At 31.8% G+C, this 25828-nt stretch overlaps 1 protein-coding gene across 2 annotated transcripts in view; it reads left to right on the top strand.

Annotated features, from left to right (window-relative positions):
- The window catches only part of LOC107161976 (protein outspread-like), a 94060-nt gene that overhangs the window by 48275 nt on the left and 19957 nt on the right, over positions 1-25828 (top strand). For both annotated transcript variants that reach the window (XM_015508635.2, XM_015508637.2), the window contains exons 4-5: positions 1193-1390; positions 6637-6745. In XM_015508635.2, coding sequence (XP_015364121.2) covers positions 1193-1390; positions 6637-6745 — 307 coding nt within the window. The remainder of the gene's footprint in view (positions 1-1192; positions 1391-6636; positions 6746-25828) is intronic.

The raw sequence follows: 25828 nt of genomic DNA, 5'->3' as shown, positions 1-25828 counted from the left end.
ATATATATACAAATTTGTTGGTTTTTTAACGGTTCTTATTACATTTGACGTTTATGTCTAAACGATTTATTTTGTTTTTTTTTTACAACGCCCGGTGATTTCATTGCGTCTTATAAATGTATAACTTTATGATGTTCTTATAGTTCCAAAATATACCTCATACTCCTTAGTATGCAACTATACCTACAGGTCAACTATACTTACATATATAGACAGAACAAAATACCGCTGTGGCTGTACAGTGTACATATTATATCTTTAAGTGATATTAGTTGTACTTCAAAAAAAACAACCAATTAAGTTAATAACAAGTTTTAATAGGTCACTCAACTTTTTAATCATCATTTATATGTTTTTCATCTGAATATTATATATATTAATATATTATATTATACCTACTTGATTTCTAGAACACTCTATGTTTTATTATTATAATATTAAAATATTTTTAATTTATTTTAAACCGTATTTGCTAAGTGTAAACGAAAATAATGTAGGCATGTATTATATTACACAGCTCTAAAACTCTAAAAATAAACCTCAGGCAGACAATGACTAAGGTGTATAATATAATAACTAATAATATAATATTTTATTGATGGTTACCTCATTTGTAAAATTAAACGACGATTCACGCGACCGTATAAACAACACCAATTTTAAGAAAACAATTAAAAATAATGTCGATACAATATTTAATTATTTCTATGCAAATATCACAAGCATAATCGTATGTCTATCAATATTATAAATAAGGCTTTCATTCACTCATAGGTTTTCCTTCAACTTCCGTCATCATTATAGTTTTTTTTTTTTTTTTAAAGTCATTATAATATGTACACTCAGGCTTTTGATAATACTCTAATATATACATATAGGCAAGTACGTGATATTCAAATTTAAAACCACAACCTATTGTGATTAGATAAATTGATTCTTCATCATCGTCTATGTCAAAATATAAGCTACGCTACGCAACCTTGTTTCAAAGACTTGCGGCGTCCATCGATAATCCACGTTATATGCTGCGTATATTATGTCCTCGAATGTCCTACGTAGGCGTTTGTTAGAATTGAATGGCTTCCGGACAATGCAGTGCCTCGGTTTCTCACCTTATAACAACGATGTCGCATCAATGATGAATATTTTACAAATTGTCTTATTTATATGTATGTATTTTTTTTCCTTCCAGCCCGACACCGTACCTCAAGCCAGACTAGACATGTTCACAGCCGTCGCTGTGGAAGAAGCTGACGAAGCGACTGGAAACCCACACAGTTTAGCCGTTACATCCTCCGACCGGAGTGTTCACTTCGTCAGAGGAGCGTGCAGGGAAGAAGCTAAGGGTTGGAAGGACGTACTTACCTCATACATGCGTCATACAACTCAGGTATACATCACTTTATGCTTTATACATAAAATATATTATTCACAAGAGACAAACTTTATAGTGTATAGTTACCTTATTAATATGGCCAATATTTACGTGTAGCTGTGTAATCTGTGTACAGATGTTATCCAAAATAACACTATAAACTCATACTTTAATAGTTTAATCCAATTTTCAATAATTAATAATTATATGTATACAGTTTATCATTTGAATTCAATTTTTATTATTAACTTTAAATGAAAGAATCATCTGGTGTAAGAGTACACGTAGGAATCCTCTGTTCAAAAACTTAGACTTTGTTACAATATCTGTTATGATTTAATAAAAAAAAATGTATTCAATGATTAGATAAATGTTATCAATGGGCGAATTTTTTTATCATGCCATATTTGTTAGTTAAGCATATATTATTTTTGAATAAAATGATACAGGGTTGTGCGGGGGGAAATAATTAGCAAATCAAGAATATTATTGCTAAGAATATACAAATAATAGTAGCAATATGTTCTGGTCTGTTTTATTACATATTCTTCATGTTCATATAATTTTAAATTAAATTGTACTATACTAAAAATTTAAGTATTTGATTAAATATTTCAATACCTGATAAATAATATTTATTATTTTATCTTACATGACTCTTAGGGCTCGATTATTAAGTGTATAATATAAGAGGTGTGTAAATTATTTGTAAATGAAACGTGAAGATATTTATCTTGCATTATGTTTGTATGTCATTAAGTTTTTTTTAAATAAAAATACATTTTATTACATGTTAAATACAATAAAGTAATAGACGTTAGCTAATGCATTTTAGGTATGCCATTGATTTGAATATTAAAAACGTAAAAAAAATCCCAGAAAATAAAAATTAAAAATTATAAATACTTATTGTAAACGATGTATTTATAATGTAATTTATTTCACAACTTATAACTTAATTATTTAGGCTTAACTGTTATAACTGATAAGATATCGAGTTTATTTAAGTAGGTATTTATTGATACATACAACTTTGTTGAATAAACTGCGCTTATTGCTGAAAACGATGCACTTTAAAAATGATTAACATATACATTTTAAACGTTTTTATTTATTATTCAAAATGATTTGGTCGTGCCTTCGAGGTTATGTTGAAAATAAAAATACTTTCATTGGCCCATGTCTGTCATTATGTCATATTTCTAACGTCACTATTATATATTTATATCGTCCGAAAAGGTACTCGTCGTCTGTTATTTTGTCGGGAACGCCGATCGTGATATGTTTTTTTTCTGTATTTTTGGAGGGCCTATAAAATATATATAATTATTAACTTTGTTTTGTTTCATATGAATAAAAAAATACACGTGGGGACTGGTACCTAGGTAAACCGGTTTCGAGACTTCCAATTTAACCAGAACCGATACCCCGATCTATATTATTACTGTTATTGCGACTGAATCTATCCTCCCGATGATCGTGATGTCTACTATACATAGCTGCTATATTATATGTATAGTATCGGTCTGTTGTGTTCACATATGTCAGCTGCTTGTCAGCAAAATCCTACGATTCATCTACAGCCTCTCTCTCCGGCTATTCGTTTCGGTCTGCTTTAGATTCGTACACCACATCATACTGTGTGATCTAGTCCACCGTCAGCAATAATACATGACATAATATATAATACACAATTGCGTCTATTGACATCTATACGCGTGTTGTGGAAACCCGAAACAGCCTGTGCCTGCCTGTCAAACCAAACGAAAATCTCGGCTGAGGAGGGAAAATTATTTTTATTACCTAGTTAGCTTTTCAACCGATCCATCCAACTTGCAGCGCCATGTTTTGTCTTCACTCGCAGCTATTGAGATAAATAATGATATAATGATATAACATATTATACATAATTGCCAATTTAGATTTACAAATCTACTTCTGACTTACTACAGGGTTACGTTAAGTTTCAAATTTGACTAGTATTTATCATATAAATATAGCGCAGTCACATGTTCAACAAAAAATTCGCCCAGTTACACTTTCCACTTATTATCAATGGTTTAAATATTTTTGTAGGACTTGAGAATTATTTGAGTTAACTATATAAGCGTCCTTCTCCAATCTCTGCCAAAATATTTTACACGATTATGTTTGTTGCTTTTAAATCATCGGATATCATACCTAATGTAATCATATGATTCTTAAACGCATTATAAACAAGGTTAACGCACTCGGTGGCCGATCTATAACATACAAAATACATAAATCCAGAACGGTATACCCATCATGTTATTAAAATATTTTAAATCACTTACTAATATCAGCTGATGAAGATTAGCCTGTTTAAATAGTATTATAAGATTGTGTGCGTATATATTTTTTATTATATATTATAATTTATCGATGCTCATTGTCTTGGAACCAACATCGGCACGTGGGTAATAAACCAGATCGTTTTCCCTTTTTTTCGTCTCAACGGAGATTGTTTTATATATTAATTAAGACCGCGTATATATAGACGGACGTTTTAACGAGCCGTGACCAATGATCAATTCGATCGTATCGGTTCTAGCTAAACGTCATTTAAATACCGGCAGCGACGAGTTGCGTGCACGCATTACAGTCCAACTTTCAAACGCCAAAAAAAAGTGTTATGACACCGGGGTCGACATTTATCGGCGAGACACGTGGCATTTATTACTATTATTTTTTTTTTAAGAAAAATCAATACTTTATATAATAATATACATATACATATTAATATAGTTTTATTTTATGTACAATAAACACTGCACGTCTGCGTCGGCAAATGACGGCATTATAACGTTGCTGATGTGCCGCGGGACCGCGAGGTGCGAGAGCCGAGAGGGAATAACTGCCACGGGCGATATTCACTCGCAAACTCGATCACGATTGGCCAATTACGTTTTAGGAATTCGCCTTGGGCTTACAGCATAATAATAATAAGTGCGTTTTAGAAGGTGCGCGGCTGTGGCCATCCTGACAGCGAGAATAGGAAAAAAAATGAGTAATGCCATGCCGCGGTTTATACATATTATATGTATAATATAATACTACCTTCAAGGTCGTCCAAGTATATACAGGGTGATTCACTGAGCATCTACATCCCCGTGTAATCCTTTACACTACCTAGCGTATATTTGTTCTGATTTTTTTTAATCTGAGTGTCCCGTGGTTTTACAAACTTCTTTTTTTTTAATGCAAACTTTCCTTTTATATGGTAATTTTGAATTTTTTTTATTAATCAAATAACAAGCGATGAGGTTTTTAATTTTTTAAATGTTATGTCCCAAAGATAATGGTAAACGATGAAGACATAACACATGGAATTGACTATGACTATTTAACAAATTGTCTAAATATTGCATGTTCTTAATAAAATATGTTTCATCTATTGTATGTTTGGGCATATGATAATAATTTCAATCATACATTCATTCTAAAATCTAAAATTTAAATAAATGCATGGTTATAGGATAAAGTTAAGAGGTTGAATCATCCTGTATAATTTATTGCAGCGATCGAGTGGCTCAATCACATATTATTCACATGTTAATTGTAGAACTAAATATGTGGCTGACGTGCAATTGCAGTATACACTATGCCTTACCTGTGTTTGTCGAGTGTGATTTATTATCGTCGCCACATACGGCAGGGTTGGTATGAAATTATTGCCGTTTTAAATTTACATAATTTTTGTGCACGGCTAGCAGCAGCATTGACAGTTTGTCATGAACCACCGCGACCGATTATAATATGCTGCTTGTTTAATGGCGCACACCCTTTTTTTTTGTTTTTAATCTCCGACGACGACGACGAAGACGATTACACATCGTTATGCGTATGTCGCTGGTTTAGCGATTATGGAGTGATGTATACTATATAATAATAAAAAATAAAAATATATATCTCGGCTTCGACTATCGAAGAGTACTGCAGACTGCTGCAGCAGTGTTTGAGTGTGTGTGGGTGGGTGGACTGTAAGGGTTTTGCCACGTGTTAGCCCGCACCTACGCGATTCACGTTATATTATTATTGTAATGTGGTATATGCATACACACACACTCAGCATCGAAATTGACGGTTGGTAAGAGACTTCGATGGATTTTTTCTTTTTTGTTCTTTCCGTTTTATAACGACGCTTAGAGTTAAAAGTGTTTCAGATCTCGATCTCAATTATTCAAGTTATATGTGTATATAATACGCTGTTATATATATTATGTAGGTATGTGTAGATTCAGTATATATCCGCAGTGGCTCTCCCCATTCAAATCCGAATGACATTAGTCACTCGATAGTCGATATCATTGTACCTTGAGTAATGAGCATAGTGCATACATAAAGGACACAACTAAAATCGGCATTTCGATGTTTATTATGGTTTCTCTTCGAACGATGATATGTATATAATAGGTGTACATAAGTATGTATTATGTATAGGACAGGTATAGAATATATATATATATATATATATAGGCAACCGAGTTATAAACAATAGCTGTGTGCAGGATACATTTTATGTAAATTCGACTGAGAGTCAATACACAACCCGATAACGTTTTCTGACTTTCTGGTGTATATTATATCCCTGGTCATTTCAATAAAATCATTATAATTTGTACAGTTCCAAATGTATTTACTAACAAAATAATTGGTAATGATTAAACACTATCTATACTTGCGGTGATATTCGTAATGTATTATAATAATAGTAAGTGCCTATACTATTATTATAAAATCATCACATGTTAAATGTTAGAATTTATTAATGTTCAAATAAAAAAAAAAAAATTAGATTATATTAAGAAAATCAATAATAATTTCATTGTATAAAACAACTAAATTAGTATAAATAGCAGTGTGAGCCACATAATATCATTGTTGATAATAATATGTCGAAATTGCTTAAACTTCGAAGTGTATGTGGATATATATATATTTATAAAATTAAGTGTTAGTAGTTTTACACGTTTTAATATAATATGATATTCAGTAACAGTTAGGGTCTAGTTGTATTTACCATAATATATATATTAAATACGATTACCTATATAACGTCATCTGTTGGAATGATGTTGTACACGTCTTGTACCTATTAGTCTATTATTACCTAGTACCTACGCATCGTGTGTTCAGACGAATTGTTGGTATAAATATTTATCAAATACCATCCTAATATAATATTATTATATTTTAAACATTAAATTACGTGTTTACATATTTTTAATTCGTTGTTTTAGATAACTCCGACGACGACCAACGGCGGTGTGCCAAAGCACAAGCGGAACTCGACGTTCCCAGGTCCAAATACTACATCCGGCGCTTTAAATGGACCAGTAGTAGTCAGAGGTAAATAATTATTGAATATTAACAATGACTTTATTGTGTACGCAACAACGCGCGTGCGTGTTTATTATCCAAAAGGGAAATAATAGAAAAATAAAATAGAATTTTACTTCCGGCGGATGGGGCATACCAGCGTCCGCGCCGGGGCACTCCAGCTACTGCTGCTGCTGTACAGTACAGTAGTACCTGCGCACGTTATCCTTGGATCTGATATATAATACGCGCGTGTGTAGGCAATTGTGTAACGGGTTCGCGTCGGACGCCGGTTAAACTGGTTGCTATACATAATAATAATGTATACGTACGTGATCGTGGATACCTGCCTATTATATACCTATGTTTAATATAATGTAAATACGTAATTAAACCAATTCGAACATTCTTTTCGGTTTGCGTCAATATAATAATATTCTGAACGTGAAAAAATCGCCGGCCACCGATTCGTATATTACTGCTATATTATACCATGTTGTACATATACCTATAAATTATAATACTGAACTTATAATATGTACATACGTCTCGGAAACTAAATTGTCCGCGCGCTCGACAAATGTCCTTATATATTATTATTATTATTATAATACGTATAAATTAACGCGTTGTCGAGCTTCGACTTTTCACCATAATATTACGGTCTTGTCTTGGTATTCAAATTAACTGTATAGTTTCGTATGTAAACACACATGTGCATACATATATTATACGCGTTTGTACAAATAGGTATAATATTCCACTTCAATTCTTTTGCTGAGCGCGTATACTGCGTAGTACCTATTTTTTTACTGATTTAATTTTTTCTCTCGTAGGTACCTACCTATATTATGTAGCGATGTTTCTATTGTATTTGCATATTATATGCCCCGCGTGTAATGTGTGAAAAAATATATATATTTTTTTATTTTTTTGAATATCGCGCGTGGCGTTTTGTTGTAATAATACAATTTTTTTGGAATCTCATCACATTATTATACACCGCAGATCCTCGCACCCAACATATATATATATATATATATACACGCATACATACGCCGTCATCTATAATCTATTCTATTTACATCGTCTAAAACCGCAAAATGAGATACTATGACTGTTTAGACATGTTTTCATGCAACCACACACGGCTTCGGTAAATATTATATACATCGTGGATAATATTCTTATAACAATAATACATCGTAAGTGTGAGAAAAATCACAAAATCACTACTACTCGTAAGTATTCGTTTTCAGAAATTCTTGCGTGCAGCCTTATTATGCTATAAAAAAAAAAATAATAATAAAAAGTACCTATATAGTATATATTATAATTTGGTGTGTTTACACACTATATAGTCAAAATTATTATTTAAGTCGATCGTTTAGCGATCAAACACAAAAGCTGTTTACACAAAAAAATACCTAATGCATATCTTAAAACACTATAATAGTTGTATTCGTTTATTTGTTTATGTTAATGTACGGCTCGTTTTAATATTGGTTCTATTTGGTTCTATGAATATATTCATGTTCTTCTAGCTTTTATTTTTAACAACTGCGCACTACTATACATATAATACAATATATACATATTATAATTTATACCTATAACATTTCTGCAGAGTTCATCATTATCGACCAATATGTCGTCATTTGGTTATACATGGGGGTTACTCTGAACTGTACATTCGTCCTATAATCTACTCTTTATTTAGTATGTCTAGCTCGATTAAACCAACTGATTTTGATAAGTGCAATAACTTATAAAGTTATCATACCACAAAATCAAGACTACCTATACCTATTCGTTGTACGAGTTCAGGTGAGGGACATAATATAGGATTAGATATATATGAAAAGTTCAAAAGTACCTATATATATGACTTGAATTACTTCCACAAAAATATTCCAGTCTGTGCGTTCCGCACACTATTTTTTATTGTTAGTAGGTATATAGTATATACTGTAAATTAAATATATCATAACGTAAAATATAAAATATTTTATAACTAACGAATACTCATAAATCATAATATACGAGTAGTGTCTCATCTATATAAGGTGTACAGGCTGATAGATTTTTTCCTATATAGTCTATTAAAAACTGAAACAACTGATGCTCTCGTTGGAAGTTCGTATATGATATACCGAGGAGCGTATATGCAGAATGTTAGCAATATCATCCACAGCAGTCTGTCCCGTTCCCATTAATCTCGTGGTTATATATTATTAAATATGTTTAGGTACCGTTGTGTACGACAACAATAGAAGACGACACTGTTTCAGTCCACGTGCCTGTAAATAATTACCTATGTGCAGCGTGTATATATTATAATAGGTACCCCAAATCCGTTGTCGCAGTTTTTCGCTATTTTTCTTCTTCGTAGCCTAATCGTTTTCGTATCGCGTTATCATCTTGAATTCTATATGGGTTTCAGTTGCACATGACGAGCGTGTTGAAAAGAGTTAAGCCTCTCGGCCGCGTTCAATATTCAAAACGACGCGTTTATGCGTTATAGTGTTATACACGTCCCGCCGAAAGACTACGATAGTATAATAGTGTATCGTATATACACGGCCGCCGGTCATCGTCCTCTTTTGTGATGGTTTCACGATCTGATTAATAATTATAATGATAAAAAAAAATAGCACATCTATAAAGACAAAACACACATTTAATAAAAATATTAACATTATTAACCCAAATTTTATAGTTCTTATCGTTATCTGATTGTGCGCTCGAATATTAATAATTGCTGTCGATAAAAACAGCGTCAGTGGCAGAGCTTAAGATTGTAGCGGCGTTCTTTGGTTTAATTAGAAGCTCAAAAACAAGTTGCGCTTTGATAAATCTCGCGCTCAGTAATGGAATTTCAGGTTTGGTAAAAAAAAAAAGGAAAATAACCAGTTTTGTCATTTCATATGAAAATCACAGTCGGGTTCGCTCACAATTACCCGCGAAATTTTGCATATGTATGTAATATGATAAATATAAATGTTTTAACATCGATGGCGGCATAAAGGTTAAATCTGCTGTAAAGCCAGTTTGCTATTTTTACTTTATCTTCGGTGTACCACTTCGTGTTGACGGAATGCATATTAAAAGTTAAGACCATATTTGATTAGTTATCGCCCGTAGAGAGTAATCGCCAACACTAAATAATAAATATATTATATATTATCGTATACATCACATATATATGATATTGACAACGTTGCTTCAATAATTCTCAATTTGATCATTATATTATTATAATAATTTTTTTTTAATTACACACATATATAGTAAAACTACAGTTTATTTATATTATTCAGATTTAGTATAATATTTTAACCGTGATTTAGAATCACGATAATGCGTATATTTAGCAAAAAAAAAAAAAAAAAATGATTCTAAAAAAATTATCTTATACGGAACTCGTAACACGTATAACCAATTATTCATATTATTATATCATTACAAGCCCGCAATTTTAAATAAGACGCCCTTTATATATATTTTTCTTGCGTTTAAATTTAATTAAATGCTTATATATGGAGCGTGTGTGTGAGTTTTTTTTATTTAGGATATGTTAAAATAGTAGCTTTAAACGGGGTTTGCGTGATGAATAATGAAATATAGTTTTATGTTAATTTTTTTCTATAGACAAACGTCAAACGATTACTCTCTTGTCGACTCCCCAAAATGCACATATTTTTGACATTTTCGTAAGATTCTCGATTTTAATTATCTCAAAAACAATACCAAAATGCTCAAAATGCGCGCAGTGCCTATTATTATAATTTATAATAGCATTTTTCACGTTTATGTTTAAACTTAAAATGTAAATCGTGATTTGTGACGTGTTTGAAAGTTTGAATAATATTATTATTACCGGCATATAGAGAAACAAATTTATTTGTCGATCTATATTTTCATATAATAAACGTATATATTTACGGTCCCGAGCGTCATTTTATTATTAAATATATAGGTAATAACTAATAAGCATAATCAGTATATTAATCTGTTATTGCGTAATAATGTAATAATATGCAGGACGCTAGTTATTTTGATTTCTTGGTCGAAACCAATTTATCGGGTTAATGAATGGATGTCAATTAATTAAAAATATAAGATTTGAAATAGGTAATAATATTATTCAACATTAGAGAGTTCGTGTATTGTAGGATGTTTGTGACATGGAACGGGATTAGAAAAGTGTTCTAATGAGTAATGACTTCCTGCGATATATTATTATTATTCGTTCACAATATTATATGCGCGTACGCGTATTGCATTACAAACGTTGCGCACGTCATTTCCTACGTATAGATTTTCGTCAACAAATGAAAAAAACATTACCAAAAATGTGAATAAACAATGCTCTTCGTATTATGTACGACGTGTAACGATTAATAAAGCGTGTGTATAATACCGTTGAGGCGTTGAACCAACTTCCGGTCAAATAAACTGGAAATCGAAAATCTGAACCACGCAATATAATATAATAGGTATACGTAATTTGATTCGTTTTAATTACGATTTGACAAGCCCGAAATATTAAACGCAATTTAATAGATTTTTGGTCGTTTTACAACATACCTATAAAGTCGCATAATAGTGCACTAGCTACGATGATACTATACATATAATACTAAATATGACACAGTTTGTTAATGTCGTTTAAAATAATGCTATGTTAAACTAATATTTATGATCGTATTACATTTTTCTTTGTTTTCAAAACTTTCATTGTATACGTACTTCTAAATAACTGTACCACTTGAATGACAAAACGGTTTGTATTTAAGTTATTATAGATTTTGTTAGTTTATAGTTTTAGAAATAGGAGGTATTAAATGGTAAATCTGATACGTATGTCATTAAAGTATTTTCACTTAATATCTGACCTGCTCTAATTTAACTCAATCATTAAAATTGTTAGTCATTGATCATTGGATTAACTTGAACCTCGTACGGCGTTAACAGTACCTATGTCTAAATCTTTGAATATTTAAATAGCTATTATTAAATTCGGCACTGTTGAATAAATTATTTTTTTATATCCGCTTAGCTGAATCGATAAATTTAACGGTAATGTTGATGAGTTGCTATTTTTAAACAGAAAATATATTTATTTTATTTTTTATTATTTCAAATTCAAGATAATAACTTAATAAAAATATCTCTAGATTTGGTTAGGTATTCCAGAAATAATTATTTAGAACACTATAAATTCAAAACAGACAAATATAAGTTGTTCAATATTTTTCTAAAAGTGCATATTTTTTTACCGAAATAAATTATATTTAGTCTAAAAAGTACTAACAGATTTTTTAATATTTTTACTTAATTTTATCGGATGTTTTTTGGGCCAATCATGATTTTTTATTCAGGTGCGTGCATAAAAATTCGAAAAATTCCTTGAACAAATAATATAAGTTTGTAATGTAAAATGTTAGTCAAAACCTAAATTTTAATTTAACGTGATTGTAAATTAATTCTGAATGTAATAATATTTCATAAAACTCTTCAGGTACTGTGTTTTATAAAATATGTGTAATTTAACTAGTCCATAATATAGTTCAATAGATTTATGATAAACTTGTAAAGGTATTTGATAATAGTTTAGGTACATACGCAGGTGCGGTACAGGATTCGCAATTGCCGGGTTTCACCATTGTTTAATCATATAGATATAACAAAACTGAATAATATTAAAATTTAAATGACCATAAGCTTTTAATTAGATGAGTGGCAAGTAGAAATTAAAAAAAGTAATACTAATTTTTATTTTTACTTTGTCTGAGTCTGTTCATATTTCTGCAAACAAGCCTATACTCAATTATTTTTTTCAATCATACATATCGTTATTTGGAGAAAAATCTCTTTATCTTCCCGTATGATGTCCACGAATAAATAATATAATACATCACTTTTGTTCCATATGTCTGTATGTTTGTATGTATGTATGTATGTATGTATGTATGTATGTATGTATGTATGTATGTATGTACTCGTATGTATGTATCTATGTATCTACATATGTATATATATATAACCCATATAGTCTATATTATGTTTTATGGTAGTTGTCATCTGCAGGATTCAATGTAAACGACTTCCGAGACTGCGCAGCTTGCGTATTATATTATATGACTCGCGCAGTGGATTACAAAAATAAAATAAAAAACCTTCAAAGACAATACAAAACTCGGATTGTCACTGCAGCATACGCTCAGCGAAACTTGACACCGGTCAGAGAAGTCGTACATTTTTGCCCACCTGGCCTGTCACAATAGCGCAGACTCCCGTGTCTCGAGACGCGTTTGTGTATTTGTTTGTCTCTTTCCTCGGTAGTGAATTTCGGGAGATTAATCGAACCTGAAGAAAAAAATCGTGTTAAAAAATGGATTTTTCGATGTAATAATATACCTATACCTACGTCTAGTGTTGGCTGCGAAAGAAGTAACTTGTGCTTCAGCACTCCACCAGTGGCACGCCGTGTCGTTTCCAGACGCGGATCCAAAGGTGGGGTGGCAAGGGTCGATGCCCCCCTCACCTGTAGACTCTGGCGAATTGTAGAATGTCTTTTTTCGGTGGGCTGATAGGATCATTGCCTTGCCGATTGGCTAATTGTTATCCAAGATGCCCTCCCCCCCTTGTAAATATATTCTGGATCCGCGCCTGGTCGTGTCTTAGGTATACGCGTTTAATGAATGATATGATGTCGCCGTGGCCGCGGTGTAAAGAAATATAGAAAAAATATGAAACGTGTGCGTTTGTAACGGTGTACACCGTTTGATGAAACCGCTTTCCGGATGCACACACACGCGCGATTAGGGCCGGTAAATTACTAATCTTTCTCTGCCGTATGTAATACATATATTTAATATATATATATAATATAATAATAGTTCGTACATGAGCGCGCACGGCCCCGTATTAATTAGTATATATCATATAATATATAATGTATATATGTGTGTGTGTGCGACGATATGTACTATGTACGTTCGCGCATTCCCGCGCGGTGGCCTAGTTTCCTTAATGAAAATAGCGACGACGACGTAGGTACCTATATACATTATACATATATGTTTAATGTTTATATATACAATGTGTTCTGGGGCGAAGTGACCAGCCGCCGTCATACGAAAGTAGACCTGAAATGATGAAAAAATAACCTTTAAAGTGGGGGTCTAACTCTTTTATTTGTTAAGTTATTGGTAAATTTAAGTTTTTTTAAACCAAACCAAACTTACCACGGATTTTTTTATGTTTCTCCAAAATTTTTCAACATTTAAGCATAATTTTTTTTTTTTAAAGCTATTTAATCGTCCTATCAACCAACATACGCAATTAAACCAGAATTATTGTGTAAATTATTATTATTAAATTAAAAAAAGTAAATTTTTTTTTATCAAAAGTTGGATTTTTAAAAATAAATCCCATATTACTCAAAATAATTCAATATTTAGTATGGGTTTTTTTGTATGTACATTATTCTACTGAATAATACCTAGAATACCTCATAAAGTTTGGTTTTCATATCTTTCATATTCGCAGAGTTATACGCAGCTAAACATTACAGGTCTTTTGTGATTTTAATTATTGGCAATTTGTAATTTTACTAAACATCAAGTCTAAATTAGGCATAAACTCACTAGAGATGATATAAATAATTAAATAAGTCAGTTTTTTTTAAGACAAAATGGAAATAATGTATAACAGGTATAACTAATCACCGAACGCACATGTCTGGGTGGTTGAAAATCCCCACGTTGTATGGCCAACTTCATTTCAACATCAATTTTCAATTAATGTTTGGGCCGGAATGATAGACGATTTAGTTATTGGACAATATGTTTTACCTAATCGGTTAAATCAAGATATTTTTTTGGAATTTTTACTAGAGATATTGCCAGTACTCTTAGAAGATGTACCACTTGCAACTCCCCAAGTAATGTGGTTTCAACTTGATGGCGCTCCTGCACACTTTGCTCGTTCAGTACGTCAATTTTTGAATGCACATTACCCACAATGGATTAGGCGTGGTGGTACAATAGCTTGGCCACCACGATCTCCATGGTCCAATAACTAAATCGTCTATCATTCCGGCCCAACTTTTGATAAAAAAATTTTTAATTTAATAATAATAATTTATGTAATTCTGGTTTAATTGCGTATGTTGGTTGATAGGATAATTAAATAGCTTTAAAATAGCTTTAAAAAAAAAAAAAAAAAATTATGTTAAAATGTTGAAAAGTTTCGGAGAAACATAAAAAAATCTGTGGTATCTAGGTTTGGTTTGGTTTAAAAAAACTTAAATTTACCAATAACTTAACAAATAAAAGAGTTAGACCCCCACTTTAAAGGTTATTTTTTCATCATTTCAGGTCTACTTTCGTATGACGGCGGCTAGTCACTTCACTCCGGAACACATTGTATATATATATATTATTTGAAGAAAAAACGCTATGTACGACTCACGCGCGTGTAATGTTTCTAATGATATTATTCGACACACATGAAATAATAATAATTGCATTTGTTCATATATACAGGGTGATTTTTTTATCATAAACCACTCATTATTTCAAAATGTATCAATATTTTTTAACAACACGAAACTTTGTAAGAACATTGATACTTTTTGAAATAATGAGTGGTTCATGATAAAAAAATCACCCTGTATATATGTCTAATATAGTCGTCGACGTGAAATTCATATACTGTGCAAGTATCTATTTATGCATACGAAAGAGGAAACCCCCCTAAGGGGGTGACTCGGGAGTCGTGTGTATTATACAGGATGATTCTTATATACATCGCTCTTAACACTATATAGTGACTATTTCCTTAATATATAGTATAATAACCTGACATTTTGTAATGCCATACGAAGAACTGAGACATCTAAGAATCAAAGGTGGAACTTTACCTTGAAATCACCCCATCTAGTTCCAGTGCAGTTCACCAATCGATATATTATGTTCATAATTTTTACAAAAGATGTGTGTGGCTCGTATGCGGCTGATGGCCTCTTTTTAACGATTTTCACAGGAAAAAACATTTTGAGTCATTCAATTTTGACTTCGTGCAGGTTAAACAGATTGTCATGTCTTTATTGGCGCCATGTAATATTATGGCCTTTCTAGTTTTCAACCTAACCTAACCTAACCCGTGGAGTAACCATTAGCTAGAAATCATATATATATATATAGAGAACATTTCGAGTGTTCTGACCTTTAGTATAAGAATCGCCCTGTATGTATATTACACATTATTGGGTTAGTATGACTAAATTATACTCGCACAATATATAATATGCGTTGTCAAATCGCGGTCACCACCGCACAAATAGATCGCCGAAACGGTCTGAGGTAAATGGTCGGAGTCCGCGGGACGTCCTAGCCACAGGACCCCAGAGAAAGGGTTATTATAAGGACAAAACGGTATTTTTGTCGTATATGTGTGACAATCGCATATTATTATTATTATAATCGTGTATACCGTATATATATATATATATATATAAAATGTATAGTCGTCAAACCACAGCCTGCACCGCAAGTCCAAGTCGACTTTTTTATGCGGTCCTCGTCTTTTATAATATAATCGTCCCCGGTGTACCTACGACTATATAATATTATTATATCATTATATCCAATAATGCGGCGAACTAGATTTCCAACCGAACGTGACCGAATTCTCCACGAGCATATTATAAGGCCGCGTGTATTACAATATTATATTATGCACGTAGTGTAAATTGACACAGAAATAATAAACAGTTCGATTTGGCCGAGTTCAGGCACACCGCGTCGAATTAATATAATATACTTGCCTGCTATGCACAATCGTCGTCGATATTTTCGGGCTATACGCACGACGCGTATTAATTCCAATTTGTTTTTTATTCCGAACAATTTTCACCTTATTAATACCGCTGACAGGTCTGCAGCCACCGTTAATCATCATCCATCTAGTCGTTAATCGTCATTCCGTTGATTGTTCTAAATATGTTTCTGTGCAGCAGAATAAGATAAGTATTTAAGTGAAATTCGCAAACGATTTCGATACAACACACAAGTATAGTTAGTATACGATACAGCAAGGTTATTTAATATTTTATAATATCGTCTATTTATTATTATTATTATTATTACCTCGCTGCACGTTTTATACATCGATATCATTTTAAGGTTAGCCGCGCCGTCGAGGCGAGTGTCGTTAAAATAAACCTTTACACACGACATTCGTATTTGCTATTTTGTACTGCAACTCGGATCGTTATTGTTGTGTACTTGTGTACGATAATAATTTCATTATCGTGTTACAATTATTGCCATATCATAATATTATTATATGTCTGTAATATTATTTCGTCATTATATTGTTATAAAAGTGTCCTTCGCGCGTAGGGAATAAACTTCTTATTATTGTATCCGTTGAAAGTGTATTAAATATTTGAATGCGGCCAAGCAAAAAAAAAAGTTAAGCCAAGTACGCCTCCTATCTAAGTAATTGCCGTCTGAAAAAGAGTTCGGTGCTAGTCAGGGCCGAATTCCATTTTTTTAAATATTGGTTTAGGACGTTTATTATTATAACACGAAACGTGGACCAAAACTAATAAATAAATACGAAGACGTTTTGTAATTATTTTTTTTTTTTTACTTTTACTTTACAGCATTGCTCATTAAATATCACATATTGTACGCGCTAATGACTATCATTATATACGTACTACACGAGCGTGCGTAAAAACTTAAAAATAAATACCTTATTAGAATATCCTCTACAGGTACACCTCTCCACGAGGAATATAATCGACATGGCCAGTCGTCATGTGAGACAAAACGTAAAAAGAACTACGCAGAAGAATGCAATATAAAGTACCTACTTACATTATGGGTTTTATTTTTCAAACGATGTTAAGTATATAAAATCGGCTGTTCAATACCTGCAGACTACCAAACAGGTGTACACCCGCTCACGGATAGATATATTTAGAGGAGAGAATAATAGAAATAAATTCTTGCCGCGGTGGAGATATTATATCGTTTGGGTATTTTTTTTTTTTTTTTCCACTGACGATATTATATTATTACGTCTGAGGAGAATATTCTACAATGTATGTGTGCGCTTATTATATATATTTTACTGTTAGGGGCCGGCCGGCTGCAGTCCATAAATATACAATTAAATCCCTCGCGGACGAAAGGGATTCGTCGAAGTAAAAAAAAAAAAAAAAAACACTTCGTTTTATCCTGTCGAGTGATTTTTATGTTTGTGAACAACGTAGTTCTTTTGATTTCCATTATAAATCATTGAGAATAAACCCGCTGTGATGAGTACCTATACATAATATAATATTACGCACACATTATAATAATATGTACATCATCTCAGAATGTTTTAGTCACTTGGCATGCCGTGGTGTCTTTGGCACTGTTTATTCTATATATCTTTGTAATATCCAGCAATATATAGCTATAGAATCCTCCACTGCCATTCGTCCGGTTTAAATCTGAAAAGTTTGAATATTTCACAGGAATAAGTGTTGAATTAGGTGCATAACATATGTGGATGCATCGCATGCATATTTCGATCTTGGCGCGTCGCCCGTGAACGATGGCCTGCGACGTAGCTAGAAATCGTATATAAGTGAATCATATTAAAAATAAATCTCGATTTGGAAGCGTGTCGTGACTGTTTTATTTTCTTGTAATCATAATAGGCTGCAGCAGTTACAAGAAAACCTCAGCAGCCCAAAGTCATGCTATAATTATAGTACAGTACGGAATTTGATCAGCATCGCAGTGTTTCATTTGTCCACCGAAAAATAAATGTCTCCACCGATTTTTCACATATTTTTTTTTCTTAGACTTTTGCAGTTGGATTGTGTGCGTATACTTTATTTACCGTAGTTTTTAAATCTTGAAACTAGCATTATTCGCAGTAAACGCGAATTAAATATTTTCAAACTTTAATCGATATAAATTATAAATGTTCATCTAAATTAAAGTGTATTGTATGCCCAAAAAAAATAAAAATATATAATTTTCCACTGGTTTGCGATGAAATAGTGACCCACTAGTTTCGCTATATATATGTATGTATGTGTGTTGTGTGTGTGTAACACATTTAGCGCGTGTCTTTAGAACTTATTATAATTATACGTGTCGACGGTGACGAACTAATAATATAGGGTTAATAGTATATGTGCAATGTATATAATGCATGTAAGTATATAACGCGTGTTCTAAATATTTCATCGTTGGAATTCGCTTCGTGGTGTCGCGTTACGAATATAATATTATTTATTATGTGTGCGTATATATAATATGTTATTAATGTGATACCTACTCGTTTGGACACAGAACTCATTAAATTAGTATTATATAGGACATCGACTGCTACATTGTTTAAATACTGGACGGGTGACGAAAACAACAACTATTTTAAACCAACCTGATTTGAAAACGGCGTCTTATTATCCACATGCAACGTCGCGATTTTTTAATAATTTCGAATAAATGTTTATTCGTTATAAATGTAATATTTTACAATCTATATAAACTAAATTGAATATTGTATACAATTAATATGCCAAAGTATTGTGTTGAATAAATTAGGTAGTTTTATGAGCAGTCTTGAGGGGATACATCATCTATTGATAGAATTTCAGGGGGGGAGTATTTATTTGAATAGCAGGTGACGGCACCGTGGATCATTCAGGGTCATCAAGAGTTATAAGAACAGGTAATTTGGAGATGAGAATTGAGACGATATAGTGAGAATGGTAGAATGGTTGATGAAGTTGGAGAAAAATGGTTTAGAATTTTGTGCAGTTGAAACTGAGAGGTATTTTTGTAAAGCGTGATACATATATATATATATATATATATATATATATAGGTACCTAAAGCGGCTAAAGGATGCTTTATAATAATTATTTGACGAAGATATTTTCTTTGAAAGTTTTGTATTTTGTTAATGTTTGAAGATTTGAATGAACCCCAAATTTGTATTTCATACTAGGTCCATATTAGCTCGAAGAAGAGTTTGTAAAGATAAGTGATATTTTTCAGGTTAATTAGTTTGGATATAAGAAGAGATCATAATCGTCAAAAGTGCTTATTTAAAGGAAGAATTTAGTGTATAGATGTTGGTTGTCCAAAATATTAATTTACACGTTCTATAGATTTAGTCATAAATTACAAGTTAGCAGTAGCTTAGGGAGAAGTCAATTATTCAGTGCGATGGTAATAAAGGTTAGGTTAGTAACATTTTTTTTTTGGTTGTTTCCTAACCCTTACGAAAAATGTACAACGAATAGAGTTTGAATTTATTATAATTTGAACATATTATAATATACCTAATTAGAGGTTGGGTCTGAAATTAGTTTTTTTAATACAATTGTTCTTAATGTATTTAAGAACAATGTTTTTACTATTATTTTATGCCTTATAGCCTTATAAGGTAATGACTGATGACTGATATTAGGTTCCTATATTTAGTCGATGAAAGATTTTATTCCGGAAAATAAAATGATAAATAATCAAAAAAGCGATCAGATCATTACATAATAATATGGTGTAGGTATATTACATGTATATATATTTATAATATACATGGCGTGATGGGAGTCGTGTAATATATTAAGTACATGCATACATGACGTGCGCACACACACACACATCCTTCCGGGTCAAACCTACGGCGCTCCTGCTATAAATCCGCTCATAGCGCAAAAAGAAAAATGTGTATAATAACTAATAAGTAATAACTAACGAGTGGTGCTTGCACGCGTATATCATCATTACATAAGTACACGGGACGGGTGTACGTATGTATATATATACAGTAATAGTGTAATACTACTACTTACTAATACTTACTAATACTACCAATAATAATAATAATAATATTGTCGGGCGCAAAATGCAGCGTTTATAGCGCTCGCTATCGATAGGCCTCCGGTGCAGCGCGAAATCTATAAATTATGTTCGGGTTTTAAAATATAATATATTATAGGTGTACGCTATTATACAATATATATGTATATATATTGCTGCAGAATTTAGTTTCTTTTCTCATTCTCTCTCTCTCTCTCTCTCTCTTTCTCTCTCTCTCAGCTCTTACTATCGTCTCTATACATATAGTTATCATAATATACGTACGGCGAGTATACGACTTTAATAATATATCTGCTGCAGTTACCTTAATGAACAACGTATATATGGCTTACGATGGTTACGACATCATCACTGTCAGGAAGTGTCAGCTCACATATATATATATAAGATTGTACTTGGACAAAGTCCGCCGATATTTGTATATCGTATAAATAGTATGGTATATAATATAATCAATAATATTCAATTTAACAAAATATTTAATACCCAAACCGTTAATAAAATCGAATGCAGATTTCAAAAAAAAAAAGTTACCTTTTATATTGGGTGACATATATCCTATTATGATAACACATTTTCTAAGCATACATGGATCAGTGCGTGAATCACTACACTTTTACGGTTGTACAGGAGACCACTTTGTCATTTCACATTTCGTTCAGAGCTCAAAATGTTTTTAAAACAAATTGTTTAATTCGTATAGTATTTACATTATAGCAAGTCTGAAAAAGTATATAAGATGCTAGCTGTATAGGAGGAAAATTTGATTATTTTTCATGAAAATATATCGCTTATCGGTATATCAGCAGAATACAATATTAAAAAAAAAAGGTATAATAATTGACTTGGGAAATTAGCGTCGTCGGCTAGATCACTTCGTATCGTGGGATATTGACTTGCGTATAAAGCTGTAATAATAATATTATGTGCAATCATATAATTTATATCATATTACCTGCTCAGTCCTAGTTGATGGAATACGACCGCTGCAGTGCGTCTTTAATATTATTTGTCGAAAAGAAAAAATCCGCAAAACATTGATGGACTTAATGTTTAGATATTACGCGGTGAACGGAACGCGAATATTCTTTTTCTTTTTTTTTTAGTTCTAAATTGATTAATGCTTTCACTGTTTTTATTGCGCACTTAACCGCCGTCGTTTTCTTTAAAAATGCATAAAATACGTATACATGAAACGCTATTTCTTAATTTGACAACTTTTTTTTATTGTTGACTAGAATTAGCTTTACAAAAATATAACATTTCAAATTTTATTAATCGAAAATATTTTTTTTCAAGTATTACACAATAATGACACAATCGTTATAATATAGCGAATAATAAAAACCATATAATAATATTATGTTACAATTTACATACATTATTGTAATAATAAATAATGTTAATATGAATCATAGTTTATTGCATTTCGTCACCTGCTATTTATTGTTAATACCTATCCAAAATATTATATAGGTAAATATGGTTGTATAATTTGTATTTTTAATCACCCGATTACAAAAACTTAATATGAACGAATAACTATATATAGGTCTGCAGATTGCGTTTCTATAAAAATTAAATTTTTTTTCTCAATCTACAAATAACATCACGCATTTCTGACGAAATAATCGTTTTGGCCTATATTCGCGTCAATTTCCTCTCATTCTATTGTTGTTGAACTGTAATGCAGCATACACGAGAGTATACCTATTCATATACTCACGTGATGCGAACATTAATGAACTATATTATCATGATACCAATACAATATATATGTATTTGACGGCCTTTTGTCTTATATTATACGGTGTAATATTCTGAATCGTTAAACCGGAAAAATCGAAAGAACCAACTATACGTTAATGGTTATAAAATAAGTATTATATATTATCGTTGGATATCTATATCATAAACCGATCTTTGTTATCGGAGTGCTGCGATATGTCTTTGCACGTCGATCTGAAATTATTAATCGTTATTATTCTTATTTCGACCAGACGAAACTTTTGAAAAGCACGAATCTATTTCATTTTTATTATTATTATTGTTTGGCCTAGATTTTTCTGTGCCTTTTTATATAACCTGTTGCGCCTCTCTCGACGAAAACGATTTTTGTTTTATGCAACGGTGTCGATCAAAAACGAAACGATAATTATTCGGAGGTGTAACTTGCACCGTGAGATCGGTGTCGATTCAAAATTTTGTCTTGTCGGGACGACACGTGATTTGGATATTGTGTGGTCACGACGACATGCTCGAGACTATATTATGATATTATATAAAATTGTGTTCAGTGCTAAAAATTTCGCACGATTGGTAATAATAAAAAAAAAAATGAAATAACGTTATCTCTCGTCGGACAATGAAAGGAGAAACGTACTTTGAAAATGATTACTATGCACAAAACGACAGTATTTTTTCCTACCGATGAGGGTAATAAAACCTCTTAGGCCACCTTACATTCGGCCGCACACACTTCAATTTTTTCCACGGTCTGTGGTGCTCTGTTTGCATGTACGATTTGAGCCAAATAATGATGACCGGAAAACCGCAATAAACATAATACTAATAAGTATTGCAATGTAATAGTATTCAATATGGTTGATTTTATAAAATAATTAATAATATTCGTCGAATGGGTGTTTTTTTTTTATATTTACCAATACGTGGATTAATATTACCTTCGAAGACGTATATGGAAGTACTTAGACTTCGTATCAATGCTAGAGTCTGGTGAAAAATATATTATTATATTTTATAACATTGAGTAGACATATCGCAGTAACTATACAGAGTGATTCTTTTAAGTGGGTACACTAATTATCTCTAAAAGTATTTACTTTTTTCAAAATATTTTTTACATGGTTTCAAGTTGTTAAAAAACCAACGTTTTTATTAAAAAATTATATTTTTTATCCTTATAATTTTTTAAGTTTTTTATTTTTTTGAATGACAACATAGAGTTTTAATTTCATATTCCAAAGCAGAATATTTTTCTAAGTATTTTGATTCATAAAAATCGAATTTAGGACGAGTAGTTTATGAGTTATAAGTATTTAAAGTTTTGATAAGTGGAGTAGTGGACAAACATTTTGCGGGGTAACCCCCTACCACTCCACTCTGCCAATCTAAACTTTAAATACTTATAACTCATAAACTACTCGTCCAAAATTCGATTTTTACGTATTAAAATACTTAGAAAAATATTCTGCTTTGGAATATGAAATTAAAACTCTGTTGTCATTCGAAAAAGTAAAAAACTTAAAAAATTATAAGGATAAAAAATATAATTTTTTAACTCGTTGACCGCCACGGTTTTTTTTGTCTTGTAACTCATAACCGCCATGAGATTTTATTTGAGATCTCAAAACAATTACTAGTACTGAATAATGAGACTCCATATGAGATCTCACCGAAATCGATTTTTGGTGAGATCTCATACGGAGTCTCAATATTCGGTACTTTTTGTCGGATTTGAAAAGTACAGTGTTGCTACTTTCATATGGTGTAACAAGCTTGCAGATATCATTTTTAGTTTTTTTTTTATCAATATTTGTTTAAATCGTCAATACTGTTGCCAAGTAAAACCCCCTTGGCGGCAGGGAGTAAACTGGTGAGATCTCATACAAGAGCTCATGGCGGTTAGGTTATAAAAATGATAAAAAAACGTTGTTTTTTAACAACTTGTAGCCATGTTAAAAAAATATTTTGAAAAAAGTAAATACTTTTCGAGATAATTAGTGTACCCACTTAAAAGAATCTCCCTGTATATATATTATTCAATAATGCTCTAATATATCATTAAATTATCATTTCTGTACGATATAAGCTCAATGCATGATGATGTAGTTATACTAAATTATAGCGTTAATTTAATATTATTTATACAGCTCATCGGTGGCGCCCATGCATTCCTCTGCGACCACAATATACCTGTATAATAATATTATTGTATCCATTTATTATATATGTATTCACTGTTTCGGATTTATCTTATTATAATCGAATATTTTTAATAATATGTTTCCTATGCTGGTATTGCGTAGGTATCAGTAGTTTATTTGAGAATTTATTATATTAATAAATTAGTTGTTAACATCACCGCTGTTAAAAATCAAATATCTTATAACTATTATCGTCATTGCCGTTGTCTTTTATCCATTACATAGGTGCAACGGTATTTTATTTTCATTTTAGGGGATGTAAAAATTGATTTTGCCCGATTTTGACGACGATCGGTCGTCTACTTATACAATTGTTGTCATACGACTCATACGAGATACGAATATCACCTACGTACATGCGTATATACTTACAGATGTGTCGTTACACCAATTAATGACGGTGATTTGTGCTATAGACGTATTTCGGTTTATTTCTCCAAAAGAAACATTTACAACATAATATATATATATTTTATTTAGGTATGTAACTAACTAAATAATAGTATCTGTAGGTACTATTGTATTGCTCGTTTCTCGGTCGGTTATTTTTGTCCATTTACCCAATAAAAACGCCTGTTACGCGTGTTTCGCGGTCGGTCATATACTTTTGGTAATTCAACGAGTGTACTATACAATACCGCATGTATAGTATACCTATACGGTTCGACGTGGTAGCCAGGACATGATATTATTATGTCAGGTATATGATGTTTACCACGTTATCACAGATACCTCTATTACCAATTACACGCGTGCAGGCGCGAAGAGTTCTGGACAACACGGCCGACGTCCAAAAATGCTGTCCCGCGGCGTCATTGTCATTTCACGGCCAGCAAAATCTATCATCATCGCCGCTCGCATCATGTAACTGTACAGCGAAAATTACCGGTTCGCCAATGCACTTATATATTATATCTACGTAATATTATTATCATATATTTCAATATTTCGGTGCGGCATGTTATTATACACACATTCTGTTTGATCGATTCGTCAGCCGACCGCGATAATCGCTCGTTTGCTGCGCAGCCAATGATGACGAGGAAGACGCGTATATAATTATTATACGAGTGCATGCGTAATATTATATATATAATAAACATATACGATGACGGAAGACAGTTTTTCGATTTTCTTCGATTTATATACTCGTATTATATGTATACCTCGTAATACCACTCAGTTAAGTTAATTCCGGTCTTATACATTCACACCAACATCATATTATAATAACTTGATAGGTATGAATTGCG

This window comes from Diuraphis noxia, unplaced genomic scaffold, assembly GCF_037042655.1.
Source record: "Diuraphis noxia isolate RWA-SAM2 unplaced genomic scaffold, SU_Dnox_SAM2 contig0008, whole genome shotgun sequence".
Classification (NCBI taxonomy): domain Eukaryota; kingdom Metazoa; phylum Arthropoda; class Insecta; order Hemiptera; family Aphididae; genus Diuraphis; species Diuraphis noxia.
The sequence above is the reverse complement of the archived record's forward strand: the minus strand, read 5'-3'. Positions and strand labels throughout refer to the sequence as shown.